This window comes from Mauremys mutica, chromosome 1, assembly GCF_020497125.1.
Source record: "Mauremys mutica isolate MM-2020 ecotype Southern chromosome 1, ASM2049712v1, whole genome shotgun sequence".
In the NCBI taxonomy this organism is placed as follows: Eukaryota; Metazoa; Chordata; order Testudines; family Geoemydidae; genus Mauremys; species Mauremys mutica.
This window is the reverse complement of record NC_059072.1, coordinates 369879155-369892554: the sequence shown is the minus strand read 5'-3', so window position 1 is coordinate 369892554 and position 13400 is coordinate 369879155. Positions and strand designations below refer to the sequence as shown.

Sequence of the window (13400 nt, the reverse complement as noted above, 5' to 3'; positions counted from 1 at the left end):
CGAGATAAAGATGTAAGGGGACTTCCCATGTTGGCTAGCCCCGTGTGGCGTTCCCTCCCAACCCCAGGGTATGGCCATGCAAAAAATCTACCCTTTCTTCACTTTGGTCACTGACTAACGTGGAGGCAGAATGTCGAAGACCCTCCTTAGATTTTGAACATATAAATCCCAAGTTGCAAATCATTGTAATTGAAGTGTTAGCCACAAGTGTTTTTGTAAAGTTCTGTGTACCTTTTAACACTTTGTAGATCAGCCCTGTGATCAAAAGTCTGAAAATGTGTGTGACGTTATTAATATAACCTGTGACCGTATAAGTCATTGTTGCAACCACTGTTTGTATATTTGCAGCAAATATTGTACAAAGGTCGTTGTGTGAGGTGTCTATGGAAAGGTTATGATTTGCTAATTATGATTATGATATCTCTCTGTGTGTGTATCATTTTTGTAGTTGATATTATGAATATTGGCTCTGTACTTGTATATCGGTGTGTTTTAATTCTGAAGGAGCCTTGGTAAAGCATTTGGTCAGTTTCTTGATAAAGGAATGTGCAAATTAAGTGCCCAGTCAAGAAACACTTAACTGACAATGGGCCCTGGAAGACTTCAATCCACATAAGAAGTCTTCCTGGGGCTATTCAAGATAGCACATGAGCAATGGCTGCTGCCTGTAAAGAACTGAGTCATGCACGGACATGTGACTTGCCCACGTGACTCCAAACTGCATTTTCCTGTAATTTTCCACAGTAAGAACAAAGAGGTTGTTACACCTGGAAGAGGCTATAAAAGGCTGATGCCTCATCTCCATCTGGTCTTCAATCCTGCTTCTGACCTGCGGAGGGACTTTGCTACAAACTGAAGCTCTGAACAAAGGACTGAATGACCCATCCCAGCGGGGGATGTTCGAGAGACTTGATTTGAACCTGCAGTTTATTCCATCACCGCTACAAGCCTGAACCAAGAACTTTATTTATACAGATGGTTCATACAATCAAACGTGAGTTAATAGGTTTTCCACCCATCTGAGTTTTACCCAGAGAGTCGACTTTTTGGCTTCTGTGTCTGGGTGCCATTTAGGGTTGCCAGGTACCCGGTTTTCAACTGGGAAGTCCAATCAAAAAGGGATCTGGCAGTTACTACTGGGACGGCAATGGTTCATTAATCCACTGCAGCTCGTGCTCACCTGTGGCCACCTCGTACTGCAGGCCCTCTCCTTGTCAGACAGCAATAGCTTCTGTCCCAGCCCCGGAGCAGAGGGATCTCAGCTGGGCAGAGGCACCATTTGGGAAGTTAGGGGTCTCTAGCCCACCTGAGTTTCATACCTGCGGCCTGCTCACAGCCCAAGCCTTAGCCCCAGATGAAGCTGTTCCTTGCAACACAGCTTGAGTGTGATATGGGATGAGTTCTGTGCTTCTCCCAGTTTCTGCCTTTGGGGCAGGGAGTTTGTTTATAAACAGAGGCAGGGTGATTACAATAACAAAAGGCTCGTCATTAAATTAAATTAAGGCCCTTTATATAGTCCTGAAAGTGTTACCAGGCACTCCCACTAAAAGAAAGGAAACAAAGGGTAGCAATAAATCTTGAAAATGGACAGAGGTATATAGTGGTGTCCCCCAGGGTCTGTACTGGTCCAGGGCTGTTCAACACATTCATAAATGATCAAGAAAAGTGGTAACTAGTGAGGTAGCAAAATCTGCAGATGGTATAAATTAATAAAGATCGTTCATTCCAAAGAAGACTCTGAAGAATGGCAAAGAGATCTCACAAAACTGGGATAAGGGGGAACTGAATGGTAGATGAATTTCAGTGTTGATAAATGCAAAGTAATGCACATGGCTAAATATAATCCCAACTATATACACCAAATGATATTGTCTAATTTAGCTGCTACCCATTAAGAAAGAGATCGTGGAGTCATTGTGAATAGTTCTCTGAAAACATGTGAGCAATGTACAGTGGCAATCAAAAAGCTATGAAAATGTTCAGAATCATTAGGAAGGGGATAGATAATAAGACAGAAAATATCATACTGCCTCTATAAATCCAATATACATCCACAGCTTGAATACTGTGTGCGTATCTGGTCCCCCCATTTCAAAAAAAGATACATTGGATTTGGAAAAGGTACAGAAAAGGGTAACAGAGATGATTAGGGGTATGGAACAGCTTCCATATGAGGAGAGATTAAAAAGACCAAGGCTCTGCAGTTTGGAACAGGAATAACTAAGATGGAATATGATAGAAATTCTGTAAAATCATGAATGGTGTGGAAAAATTAGATAAGGAAAAAGTATTTACTCCTTCACATAACACAAAAACTAGGGTCACCCAATGAAATTAATAGGCAGCAGATTTAAAACAAACAAAATAAAGTATTTCTTCACAGTCACCCTGCGGAATTCTTTGCCAAGTGATGTTGTAAAGGCCAAAACTATAACAGCGGTCCAATAATAACTATATAAGTTCATGGACAATAGGTCCATTAATGGCTATTAGCCATGATGGGCAGGGATCCAGCACCATGTTCTGAGTCCCTAGCCTCTGTTTTCCAAAAGCTAGGAGGGGATGACGGGATGAATCACTTGATGATTCCCTGTTCTGTTCATTCCGTCTGAAACATCTGCTATTGGCCACTGTCGGAAGACCGGATACTGGGCTAGATGGACCAATGATCAATGGCCGTTCTGATGCTCTTATACAGACCCCACATTGCAGCCCAGTGGGCTAGCTTGTTTTATTGTATTCACTGCTTTGCATTATATTCAGCAGCTTTGATAACTGAAGGGGGGGGGGGGGACGTAGCTCCCTTTTATGGACATCCAGCCAGCCAGTAGCTATAAAATCCCTCTCAGTAGTTGTTCTGTACTTGTTTCCTGTAAAGGGTTACAAGTCTCACTGCTGTGCATAGGAACAAGGAAGTGAGTGGGCACCTGGCCAAAAGAGCCAATGGGAAGGCTAGAACTTTTTACAATTGAAATAAGACTCCCCTTTTGTCTGTCTGTTGTTGTTCTCGGAGAGAGGCAGATAGGGCTGCAGTTATACTGTAAGAAGCTTTGGGCCAGGTATAAAAAATCATCTGTATCATACCTGGAAACTCCTCATCTGAAATCCCAGATATGTAAGTAGATCAGGAAATGTCTAGGAAGACGCGATCGGATTTCTATCCTTTTATTTCTTTATGGTTTGTGGACTCCTCTGTGCTAACTCCAAGTGCTTTTGTTTTGCTTGTATCCTTTAAGCTGGACCTCAAGAACATTATTCTTGATGCTTAATCCTTGTAAGTGCTTTTTTTTTAATTTAGCAATAGCCTGAGTTTTCAGATATAATTACTTTATTTTTGTTTTTAATAAAATTTACGTGTTTTAAGAACAGGATTGGATTTTTGTGTCCTAAGAGGTTTGTGAACATGTTGTTTAATTAGCTGGTGGCAACAGCTGATTTCCTTTGATTTTCTTTCTCAGCTCTTCCCTGGGGGGTGGGGCGGTGAAAGGACTTGAGGGTACCTCACAGTGCAGAATTCCCAAGTGCGCCTTCCTGGGTTCTCAGAGGGACTTTGCACTTGGGTGGTGGCAGCATCCACCAATCCAATGTCAGGAAAAGCTGTAACCTTGGGAGCTTAATACAAGGGTGTGACGGGTTGGATCATGGAACCCCGCCCCCCCCTTTGGAGCTGCCAAGACTACCTCTGCCTCTGCTTTCCCTGCCAGCTTGGGGCCCCAGCACCCTGCCTTGCTGAGCCAGACACGCCCGCCTGCTCCAACACAGACCCAGGGTGTTTTAATACCTGGGGGAAGCAAACAGCCGTGCATCTCTCTCTATCAGTGTCATAGAGGGCGAACAATTAATGAGTTTACCTTGTATAAGATTTATACAAGGTACAACGGATTTATTTGGGTTTAGACCCCATTGTGAGTTAGAAATCTGAGTGTTAAAGACAGGAACACTTCTGTGAGCTGCTGTCAGGTAAACCTGCAGCTTTGGGGCGAGTAATTCAGACCCTGGGTCTGTGTTGGAGCAGACGGGCATGTCTGGCTCAGCAAGACAAGGTGCTGGGGCAGAAGTAGTCTTGGCACATCGGGTGGCAGTTCCCATTGGGGGTTCTGTGATCCAACCCGTCGCACAGGGAAATAATTTTTAGAATCCTTGTGGGCCCCCACCTTCTGCACTCGAAGTGCCAGCGTGGGGATTCAGCCTTGACAGCAGTAATGCATAGAATCATAGAATCATAGAATCTCAGGTTTGGAAGGGATCTCAGGAGGTCATCTAGTCCAACCCCCTTCTCAAAGCAGGACCAAACCCAACTAAATCATCCATGCAAGAAACGGACAAACCCATATCCTGTAAGGCATTAGTTTCAGCTAATTAGCATACAGCTTGAAGCCTACAAACTTTAAACTGATAAACTTTGCACAGATACACGGCCCCGCAGAAAATCTCAACTATCTGGGGAGCTGAAAATAGAGTTTAAGGTGAAGTTTGGACCACGGATACATGATTCAACCACAGAAGTGTCCTGGAAATGAACTGACATACATAACAGGTATATGAGATACATCTCAGGCTAGCCTGCTTGCTTGCTGATATATCTTTTCGTATAAGTTTCTTATGGGTTTGATTCTTTGTATCATTATTATAGATTTATAGGTCTATTTTAGAGTATATTTTGGCTGTAACACAAGGGACCTGCAGTGTGGTGAGCTAAGGCAAAGTTAGGGTACATATGTTTCGGACCTTTCACCAAGATAGATAATGATGAGCTAAAGCATAAGGTCCATATTATGGCTGTGACCTTTAAAATAGAGGATGCTTTGAAGTAGGCTGGCAGTAGGATGGGCTTTCCTAAATCCATACGCTTTTAAACTTAACAGATACACTACAAGCTGGAACTTAGAAAGAACTGAAAAAAACACTTAGGACAAAAATAACAAATGTAATACGAAACCACAAAACGGCCATGGTAACAAACTGACATCTGCGATAATAAGTTAAAATCATTAATATACTAACCTTTAGGAAAAAGACACCCCAACGTTAGTAAGATGAGGAAATACAAACACAGAAAAAGAAAAAAATCCCCAACTGAATATGCATCAAACAGAATCACATCAGCGTAACATATTGTAAAAGTGGCGTTACAGCCTAGGCCGGTAGGAGAAGGAGATGTTGTCCGTAGGAGGTGTCAGAATGATAGCCACTGGCCATGATGGGGAAGCTGATGGTAATGAGGAAGGTGATGGCCAACATTTCAGGTTGTTGTACAGGAGAAGGTGTGAGTATATGGATGTGCAGATGTACATTCTGTAGTGTCTCTATCTACCTTACTGAGCCGGGGTGTTTGTGACTGTGCTAAATGTATTAATAAAGAATATTTGTAAAAAATAAAGAATTCCTATAGCTTGAGTGTTGCAACTGCGCACAACTGGGTTCTTGACAATATAATAATTTGAATAATACCGGGCCTGATCTTGGGGCAAGAATCTGTCAACCCACAAAATGATATTTGGGGACTCTTAAATAATCAATATTATTAATATATAATCCAGAGATCAGGCAACAAGATGTATCTGCCCCTTGCTGTAACCAACTTGTCCCCACTCTCCTCCCAGAGCTGAGATAGAACCCAGGAGTCCTGATAGGGTCACTATCTCCACAAAGTAACTAAAGAAGTAAGAACTTACATTAACATTTTAAAGCTAACCAATGTCCCTTAAGTGATTTGCCACAGGATGTGAGAACAACTTAGTACTAGAGCTGAGTGAGTGTAATATATATTTTATTTTATTTCTTTGTTACAGGAATTAGACACAGTGCTCCTGTCAGCTGATTGCTCAGCTATCTGCCAAAAAACTAGAGTTTTCAAAGGTCTAAGTAGCCCCTGGAATCACAGCTAAAGTTGCCACCCCCACCAAAATCTGAAATGGCTCCTTTGTAGCTGGGGTGGGGGAGGGAGGTGGAAATGATCCAGCGAGTGACAGGGGGGAGGGGAATAGAGGAGCAAGTGATAAGCGTGGGGGCCTTGGGGTGAAGAGGAAGAGCAGGGGCAGAGCCTTGGGAGAAGAGGTGGGGCAAGGGGTGGGTCTTCACGGGGTCCAGTTACCAGCAATTAGAAAGGAGGCAACCCAGTGAATTGTAAATGGGCTGATTCCCCAGTCTGTCATGCTGACACAGCACAGTAGTATCAGGAAAGGGTTTACTGTCTCTCTGACTATTCAACAAGTGATTCAGGAAGAGGTCCCAGCATCATGTCCCTTGTGAGCTCTGCACAGAGCTCAATCTGAGAGCCAGAGCACCAGGAAAAAGGTTTAGGTCCCTTTATGAGTAAAGAGCCGGAGCAGCCTGTCCCGGATCTGTTTGGTGCTCACACCATAGATGATGGGGTTCAGCATGGGGGGCACAAGAAGGTACACGTTGGCCATGAGAATGTGGAAATGCAGGGGCACGTTGTGGCCAAATCGGTGCGTGAGGAAGGAGAAGAGACCTGGGATGTAAAAGGCTAAGATGACACAGAGGTGGGAGCTGCAGGTCCCAAAAGTCTTGAGCCGGGCGTCCTTTGTGGGGAGGCTGAAGATGGCCCTGAGGATCTGGATATAGGAAACAGTGATAGAAAACACATCCAGACCCATCACCAAGAATGCCACAGAGAGGCTGTAGTAACTACTGACGCTGATGTCGGCGCAGGCCAGCTTCACCACGGCTATGTGCTCACAGTACGAGTGTGAGATGATGTTGGTTCTACAATATGGCCACTGCCTCGCCAGGAAGGGATAGGGCAGTATGAGCATGCCACCACGCAGCACCATGGCCAGACCGATCTTGGCCACCACAGGGTTTGTCAGGATGGTGGAGTGTCTCAGGGGATGGCAGATGGCCACGTAGCGATCCAAAGCCATGGCCACGAAGATCCCAGACCCCATCGTTGAGAAGCAGTGAATGAAGTACATCTGGATGAGGCAGGCACTGAAATCAATCTCCCTGTAATTGAACCAGAAGATGGTCAGCGTTTTGGGCACGATGGATGTAGAAAGGACCAGGTCCGTGACTGCCAACATACAGAGGAAATAGTACATGGGCTCATGGAGGCTTGGCTCCATCTTCACAATGAACAGGATGGTGAAGTTCCCCAACACGGCTATGGTGTACATAGCACAGATGGGGATGGAGATCCAGACATGGGCTGCCTCCAGGCCAGGAATGCCCAGCAGGATGAAGGTGGAGGGGTTGGTGAAGTCAGTCATGTTGGAATCTGACATAGAGTAGAGGAGAAGGTGTCCAACTCTGAGGCAGAACGTTGTCTCCTGCATGTACCCTATGTTCCCTGGATTTCCTGTATGTGCCCAGGCTCTAGGGTGATGGTCACAGTACAAATACCTGGATGGAGAGACAATGTTAATGTGAGACATGACATGCACAACTATAGGCTGCTCTCATGGGAAAAGCAGTTTGGTCACTGTTCACACACTGAAAAAATGACATTTTCATTATTTAAAGAAATAAAATATGAAAAATTGACCCTACTAATGCCAATTCCATATTTTATGGTGCTCCATGAGTCGATAATTCCTACACATCTGGGAATGTTTAGTTTAGAGCAGAGAGAAAGAAGGGGGTATATGATTGAGGAGAACAAAGTAAAAGAATGGAACATATCACATTCCAATGGAGAAAGAGAAAACAGTTCCCAACCAGTGCTATCTATAGACCCTTACTGCTCCGAAAGGGCTAACTCCCCAAAGCTGGGGCAAATTATCAGCAAAACTGCCTGGGAGGAAAAATTTAGACAAAAATTTAGAATGAAAATTCTTCAAGAAGAGTTTATTAGATAGGTAAAATGCCACATTTCCACCGTCAAGAAAGTGGACACCTTTACCTAAAAACCCAGTTCTGTGGTAAAGGGAAAGGAATAGTTAGGGGGGAACAAACAGTATATACAAATGGGGAAAAGGGAATAGAGACAGCGAGCAATACAAATTGGATGTTATGAAAATTGATACGGGATGTTAAAGACATCAGGGAAAATCTATGCCTGGCAAGGCTAAGGATCACAAAACGGAAGTTACTGAAGTACATTAAGAACAAAAGAAATTCTTGAAAAAGTTTAGATCAATTCCTAGAGAGTGAAAGGAAACTTTTTAATGTAGCTGAAAAGTTCGATGTGTTCATGAAATAGCTGTGTTCTGCATTTGGAAAGAAGCGGTATGTGGTACCCATATCACATGAGGTGATGAAATACTTTCCAGTCCATCAGCTGTCAGGGAGGATGTTTAACAGCATCTACAGTAGGACTTCAGAGAGACGAACACCAGAGTTATGCACTGACCAAACAACCACACATCTCACTCGGAACCGGAGGTACGCGAACAGGCAGCAGCAGAGCCAGAAAAAAAAAAAAAAAGGCAAACTCAAGACAGTTCTGTGTTAATTTTTTTTAATACTTTAAATTTAAGGGCAAATTTTAAAAAATTGAAGCTTAGTAAACAATGAAAAAGCTGGTAGGGGATTTTTTTTAAAAAAAGTCTAGGAATATGATTAACGCCAGTCAACAACATGGTTTATGAAAAACATGTCTTGGCATATAAACCCAACATTGTCCTTTAATGAGCGTATATGTTTGGTAGATCAAAGGAACCATGTAGATGCAAGAAACTTCAATTTTTCTCATGCATTTGATTTAGTAGTGGAAAATATTTAGATAAAAACTGAACACTGCACAATATCAGTAGGGCGCACATAAAATGGATTAAAAATGGGCTGACAAATCTCAGGAAGCAGTTGTCAATGGGCCATTGTCAGTGAATGTGGCTGTTTCTAGTGGGGTTCTTCTAGGTCTGATGCTATTCAATATTTTCATGAAAGATATGGAAGCAAATATAAAATCACTGCAGATAACATTTGTGGACAACTCAAAGATTGGCAGAGTGTGTGCAATGAGGAGACCAGGGCAGGCAGACAGATTTATCAGGAATATTTGGTAAGCATGGCCCATGCAAACAAAATATTTTAATACAGTCACATGCAAAGTGATCCTCTGGGAACAGGGAATGCAGGCCCGAACCACAGACTAGGGCACAGTATTATGGAACGCAGGGACCCTGAAAAGGATTTTGGAGTCATTGTGGACAATCAACTCAGCGTGAGCTACCAGTGTGATGCTGTGGCCAAAAGGGCTAATGCGATCCTTGGATGCATAAACAGGGGAATGGTGAGTTGGAGCAGGGAAAGTATTTTACCTCTGCACATGGCATTGGTGAAACCGACTGTGTCCAGTTCTGGGGTCCACATTTCAAAATGGATGTTGAAAAATTGGAGAGAGTGCAGACAAGAGCCCCCCAAATGAGTGGAGGCTGGAGAAAATGCCGGACAGTAAGAGACTTCAAGAGCTTCATCTATTTATCTTTAAAAAAAAAAAAAACAATCAAGCGAGATGTTCCTGGTCAGAAACAAATGGGTAATAAAGGGCTCTTTAATCTAGCTGAGAAAGGCAGACCAAGACCCAGGTGAAAATGACGGCCAGATTTTTAGCACAGAGGGAGATTAACCATTGGAACAAAATGCAAAGTGAAGTGGTGGATTCTCCATCTCCTCATGTCTGCAGATCCAGACTGGATGCTTTTGTGGAAGATTTGCCTGAGGGCTCGTCTACACTTAAAATGCTACATAGTGTTTCAGTGTAGACACCACTTACACAGACAGCAGGGGTTATCCTGTCAGCATAGGTAGTACACCCCCCCCTGAGAGGGGGTAACTAGGTCAATAAAAGAATTATTTCATTTACCTCATGGTGTCTACACCGGGGTTAAGTTGAAATAGCTTCACCTCTGAGGGGTGTGAATTATTTTGCTGTTGCAAAAAAGGAAAAAGCAGTTGTGGGTTGCATTAACAAAGGCATAGAATGTAAGTCACGGGAGGTGAGAGTATTCCTCTACTCAGTGTTGGTTAGGTCTCAGCAGGAGCATTGTGTCCAGTTTGGGTCACCACTATATAGGAAGGATGTAAAGAAACCGGAAAGTATCCAGAGGTGGCAGCCGAAGATGGTCCAAGGGATGGAATACAAACCAGATGAGCAAAGACGGAGGGAACTGGATATGTTTAATTTGGAAAAGGGGAGATTGAGGGGGACATGACAACAGTCTTCAGCTACTTGCAAGGCTGCCATAAAACAGATGGAGAAAAGTTGTTCTGTCTCACCACAGTGGGTGGGACAAGAGTCAATGGGTTCAAACTACAGCACAGCAGATTTAGATGAAATCTGAGGAAAAAACTTCCTAACTTCAAGAACAGGAGTACAATGGTACAGATACCCCAGCAGGCCGTGGAAGCAGCTTCACTGGAGCTTTTCCAAAGGGGTGTGGAAAGCCATTAGTGTTGGATAACTAAGACACAACAAATCCTGAATCTTGGCATGGGGCTAGAGTAACTGACCCTTGCCATCTGTTCTCTTTGCGTTCAATATTCCTCTGCTCAGTCCTTATTAGGTCTCCATGCTTTCCATCAAGTAACAGTCAGAGCCCTGAAATGAAAGAGGAGGAGGTGACAGTGTCTGTGCATTAAAACACAGCTGGCTTCTGCGACGTTTACTTATTGGCTACTCCATGGGGAGATTTACCTCTGTGGGGCCTGAACAAAGTATGGGCTACGGCCTCTGAATTTGGTCTTGTGTCAGTGGAATGCAGCCACCTCGAGCTGGAGGCCATCAGACAGGGAGGAACAAGAAAGAGGGACATATTTCCTCATGATACTGGTGCAAACTCATCCCCTGTGGCCAGGGAACTGGGATGTTTAATGGCTGTGCAGAGCAGAAAGGACCACAAAATTACTCTCTATCCCATCATTCCCACCTTGCACTGGGTTTGTCGAGCAGGTGAGCTCCTCAGCAAGAGATGGGTACCTGTGAATCCTGCGACGGACGTGTCTTCCCTGGGAATCCCCCTCAGGTAGCCGTGTCCCACACCTCTCTCGCGAGCACATCTGCAGCCACATCCCATGCCCAGAGCCGACACAGGGGCGTGCACCATTTATAATATAGCTCTGTGCAATCCCAGTGGGATTCGCTCAACCTCTAGAATGTAAACAGGCTGGAGACAAACATGTCTGTGCTGCTGCATTCTGAATCCTTCTTTAGGAGTAAACAGTAATTAAGGGACTTTCCCAAAGGGAGATGAGAACTCTTGGGCTCTGTGCTGAGTCTTAGAGGAATTGCCTGTGTATCTGTGTACATTTAAAAACTAAAGTTCACTAGTAAAAAAAACCTGTGGATAATTCCTGGATCTCCATAGGGTCTGAATCATGTAAATACCCAGGATGACTCGGGTGATAGTAGACAGACAGATCTGGAGACAGATGACTGAGGGGAGATGTGAACACTTTCTGCAGGCACACAGGGCTGTCAATCAGGGATCAGAGATTAATTATGCTCAGGAGTAACTATCATCATATTGTGCAGCACCTTCCACTGAAGGGTCAAAACTCCTATCAAAGGAAAGTCCCTATGAACATATCCCCATTATACAGATAGGAAAACTGAGGTACAGGGAGACATGACTGGGCCACGGTCACACAGAGATTGAGTGGAAGGATGCAAGACAGAACCCAGGAGTCCTGACTTCCCTGCCATAACCATGGTCTGTCCATCACATCAAGAGGGAAAGTGACTCCTGCTCTGGCTTGGACTGTTCATTGGGGTGAGATCAGGGCTGGCTCCAGGCACCAGCCGAGCAAGCTCATGCTTGGGGGGCAGATTCTACAGGGAGGCATTCCGCCCAATCCTAGGGCGGCACAGCCGTTTTTTGTTTTGTTTTTTATTTGCTGATCCAGCCGCCCTGTAGGGGGCGGCGGCGTGGAAGAGGGGAGCTGCGAGTGGGCTGCCCACTCCATCTGGCCCAGCCAGGGCAGCCCACGTCCTTCCCTGCCCGCTGACTGGGGCGGCCCCTGGCTGAAGCCCGGGCCGCCCCCCTTCTCTCTCTGCCCCCGCTCTCTCCTCCACCCCCCAGCCCGCTAGCCAGGGCATGTCTGCAGCGCAGGGAGTCCCCCTGCCCCCTGGCTCTGGCCGCCCCACAGATTTTTGGGTTTTTTTTGCTTGGGGCTGCAAAAAAGCCAGAGCCGGCCCTAGGTGGGATGCAGAGGAAAGGCTGGAAAAAGGAGCCTGAGCCTTCGCCATAGTCTCAAGGTGAATCTGAGGCTTTCAGAACTAGCTGGGGTTTGTGAGCTCCCCGTTCCTGTGAGGTGTGAACTCCGAGATTCCACTTCTGCTGCCCCTCAGAAACCTGCCAACACATCACAGTCACTGGGGTCGCTTTGGGGGAACAGACTCAGTCAAAGCAACACCAACAAAATGTTCCCGTGGACAGAGGGCAGCCGGGGGCCTGTCCTGGGGACAAAGGCCTCACCCTCCACCCCAAAGCTGCTCCATGAAAATGGGGGCTCTTTAGGCAGGATAGAGACTGGATCAGTGTTTGCACTGGATTTCTTCTCTCCCTCTCGGTTCATATCCTCCCAGTCTCTCCCAGGTGGAATTGAAATCGAATGTTCCAGGCTGAGTCAGACTTTCCAGCACTGCCCCGGCTGGAGGGCGCTTGGATTCCCATAGCTGAACTCTGTGCCTGCTCCCCTGGCTAATTGAGGGCATTCCTCCCATGCGACCCACCTGGGCTTTTAAGCCCTGAAAGGCGACTGAATGAATTCTCCTGTCTGAGCCAAACAGGGGCACCTTGTCAACCTGTGTATAACAAACCAGAAAGGAAGTAGGCAGGAGATGGAGCAGAAACAGCAGTAAGAACGGCTGGTTCCATGGGGTGCTGGGTGGGTCTGAGAGAGGTAAAATGCACAGCCCGGCCCTGGCTCTGAGAAGCATGTCCTGGGCCGTTAAGAGCAGAGTGCATGTTCCAGGACACTAGCTTAGGGTCAGGCATGAGCGCTGTTTTAAGCTGCTTAAAGGCCTTCTGACACTCTTCAGTCCAATGAGCTGCATTTGGCTGTGTCTTTCTGGTCAGGTCTGTCAGTGGGGCAGCGATTTGGCTGTAGTGTGGTACAAATCACCTGTAATATCCGGCCAAGCCTCAGAAGGATTGGACCTGTTTCTTTGACTTTGGACAGGCCACGTTTGCATAGCATCTACCTTGGCCAGTAGGGGGTTGATAGTTCCTTGAACCACCTGGTGTCCAAAGTAAATCACTCTGTTTAGGCCTATTTGACACTTTTCAGCCTTAACAGTGAGTCCTGCCTCCCTTATGCACTCGAAGACTTTCCCGAGATGTTCCAGGTGTTCTGCCAATTAATCAGAAAATATGGATGTAGCAGGGCAGTCACCCCGCTCCAGATCAGAAGGAGTTAAAATCCAGCCCTTGGAGAGGGCTGGGGCTGAGAGTAAAGGCGAGGCTACTGGGAAAGCAGCCACAGTTGGGCTGTGA

At 45.6% G+C, this 13400-nt stretch overlaps 1 protein-coding gene across 2 annotated transcripts; it reads right to left on the bottom strand.

The window, feature by feature from the left end:
• Positions 1 to 6299: 6299 nt before the first annotated feature.
• Positions 6300 to 11353, bottom strand: LOC123350901 (olfactory receptor 52L1-like). 2 transcript variants are annotated; one of them, XM_044989794.1, is made up of 2 exons: positions 11337 to 11353; positions 6300 to 7206 (listed from the first exon to the last, which is right to left on the bottom strand). In XM_044989794.1, exon 2 carries the CDS (start codon positions 7137 to 7139, stop codon positions 6300 to 6302), a length of 840 nt encoding a protein of 279 aa, XP_044845729.1. In that variant the 5' UTR covers positions 7140 to 7206; positions 11337 to 11353. The 2 variants fall into 2 exon arrangements, with proteins under 2 accessions (XP_044845729.1, XP_044845720.1); XM_044989785.1 differs by lacking the exon at positions 11337 to 11353 and having other exon boundaries at positions 6300 to 7253.
• Between the last annotated feature and the right edge of the window lie 2047 nt (positions 11354 to 13400).

Bases quoted from the DNA above. Each gene is read 5' to 3' on its own strand.
- LOC123350901 (XM_044989785.1), bottom strand. From the start codon at position 7,247: ATGTCAGATTCCAACATGACTGACTTCACCAACCCCTCCACCTTCATC.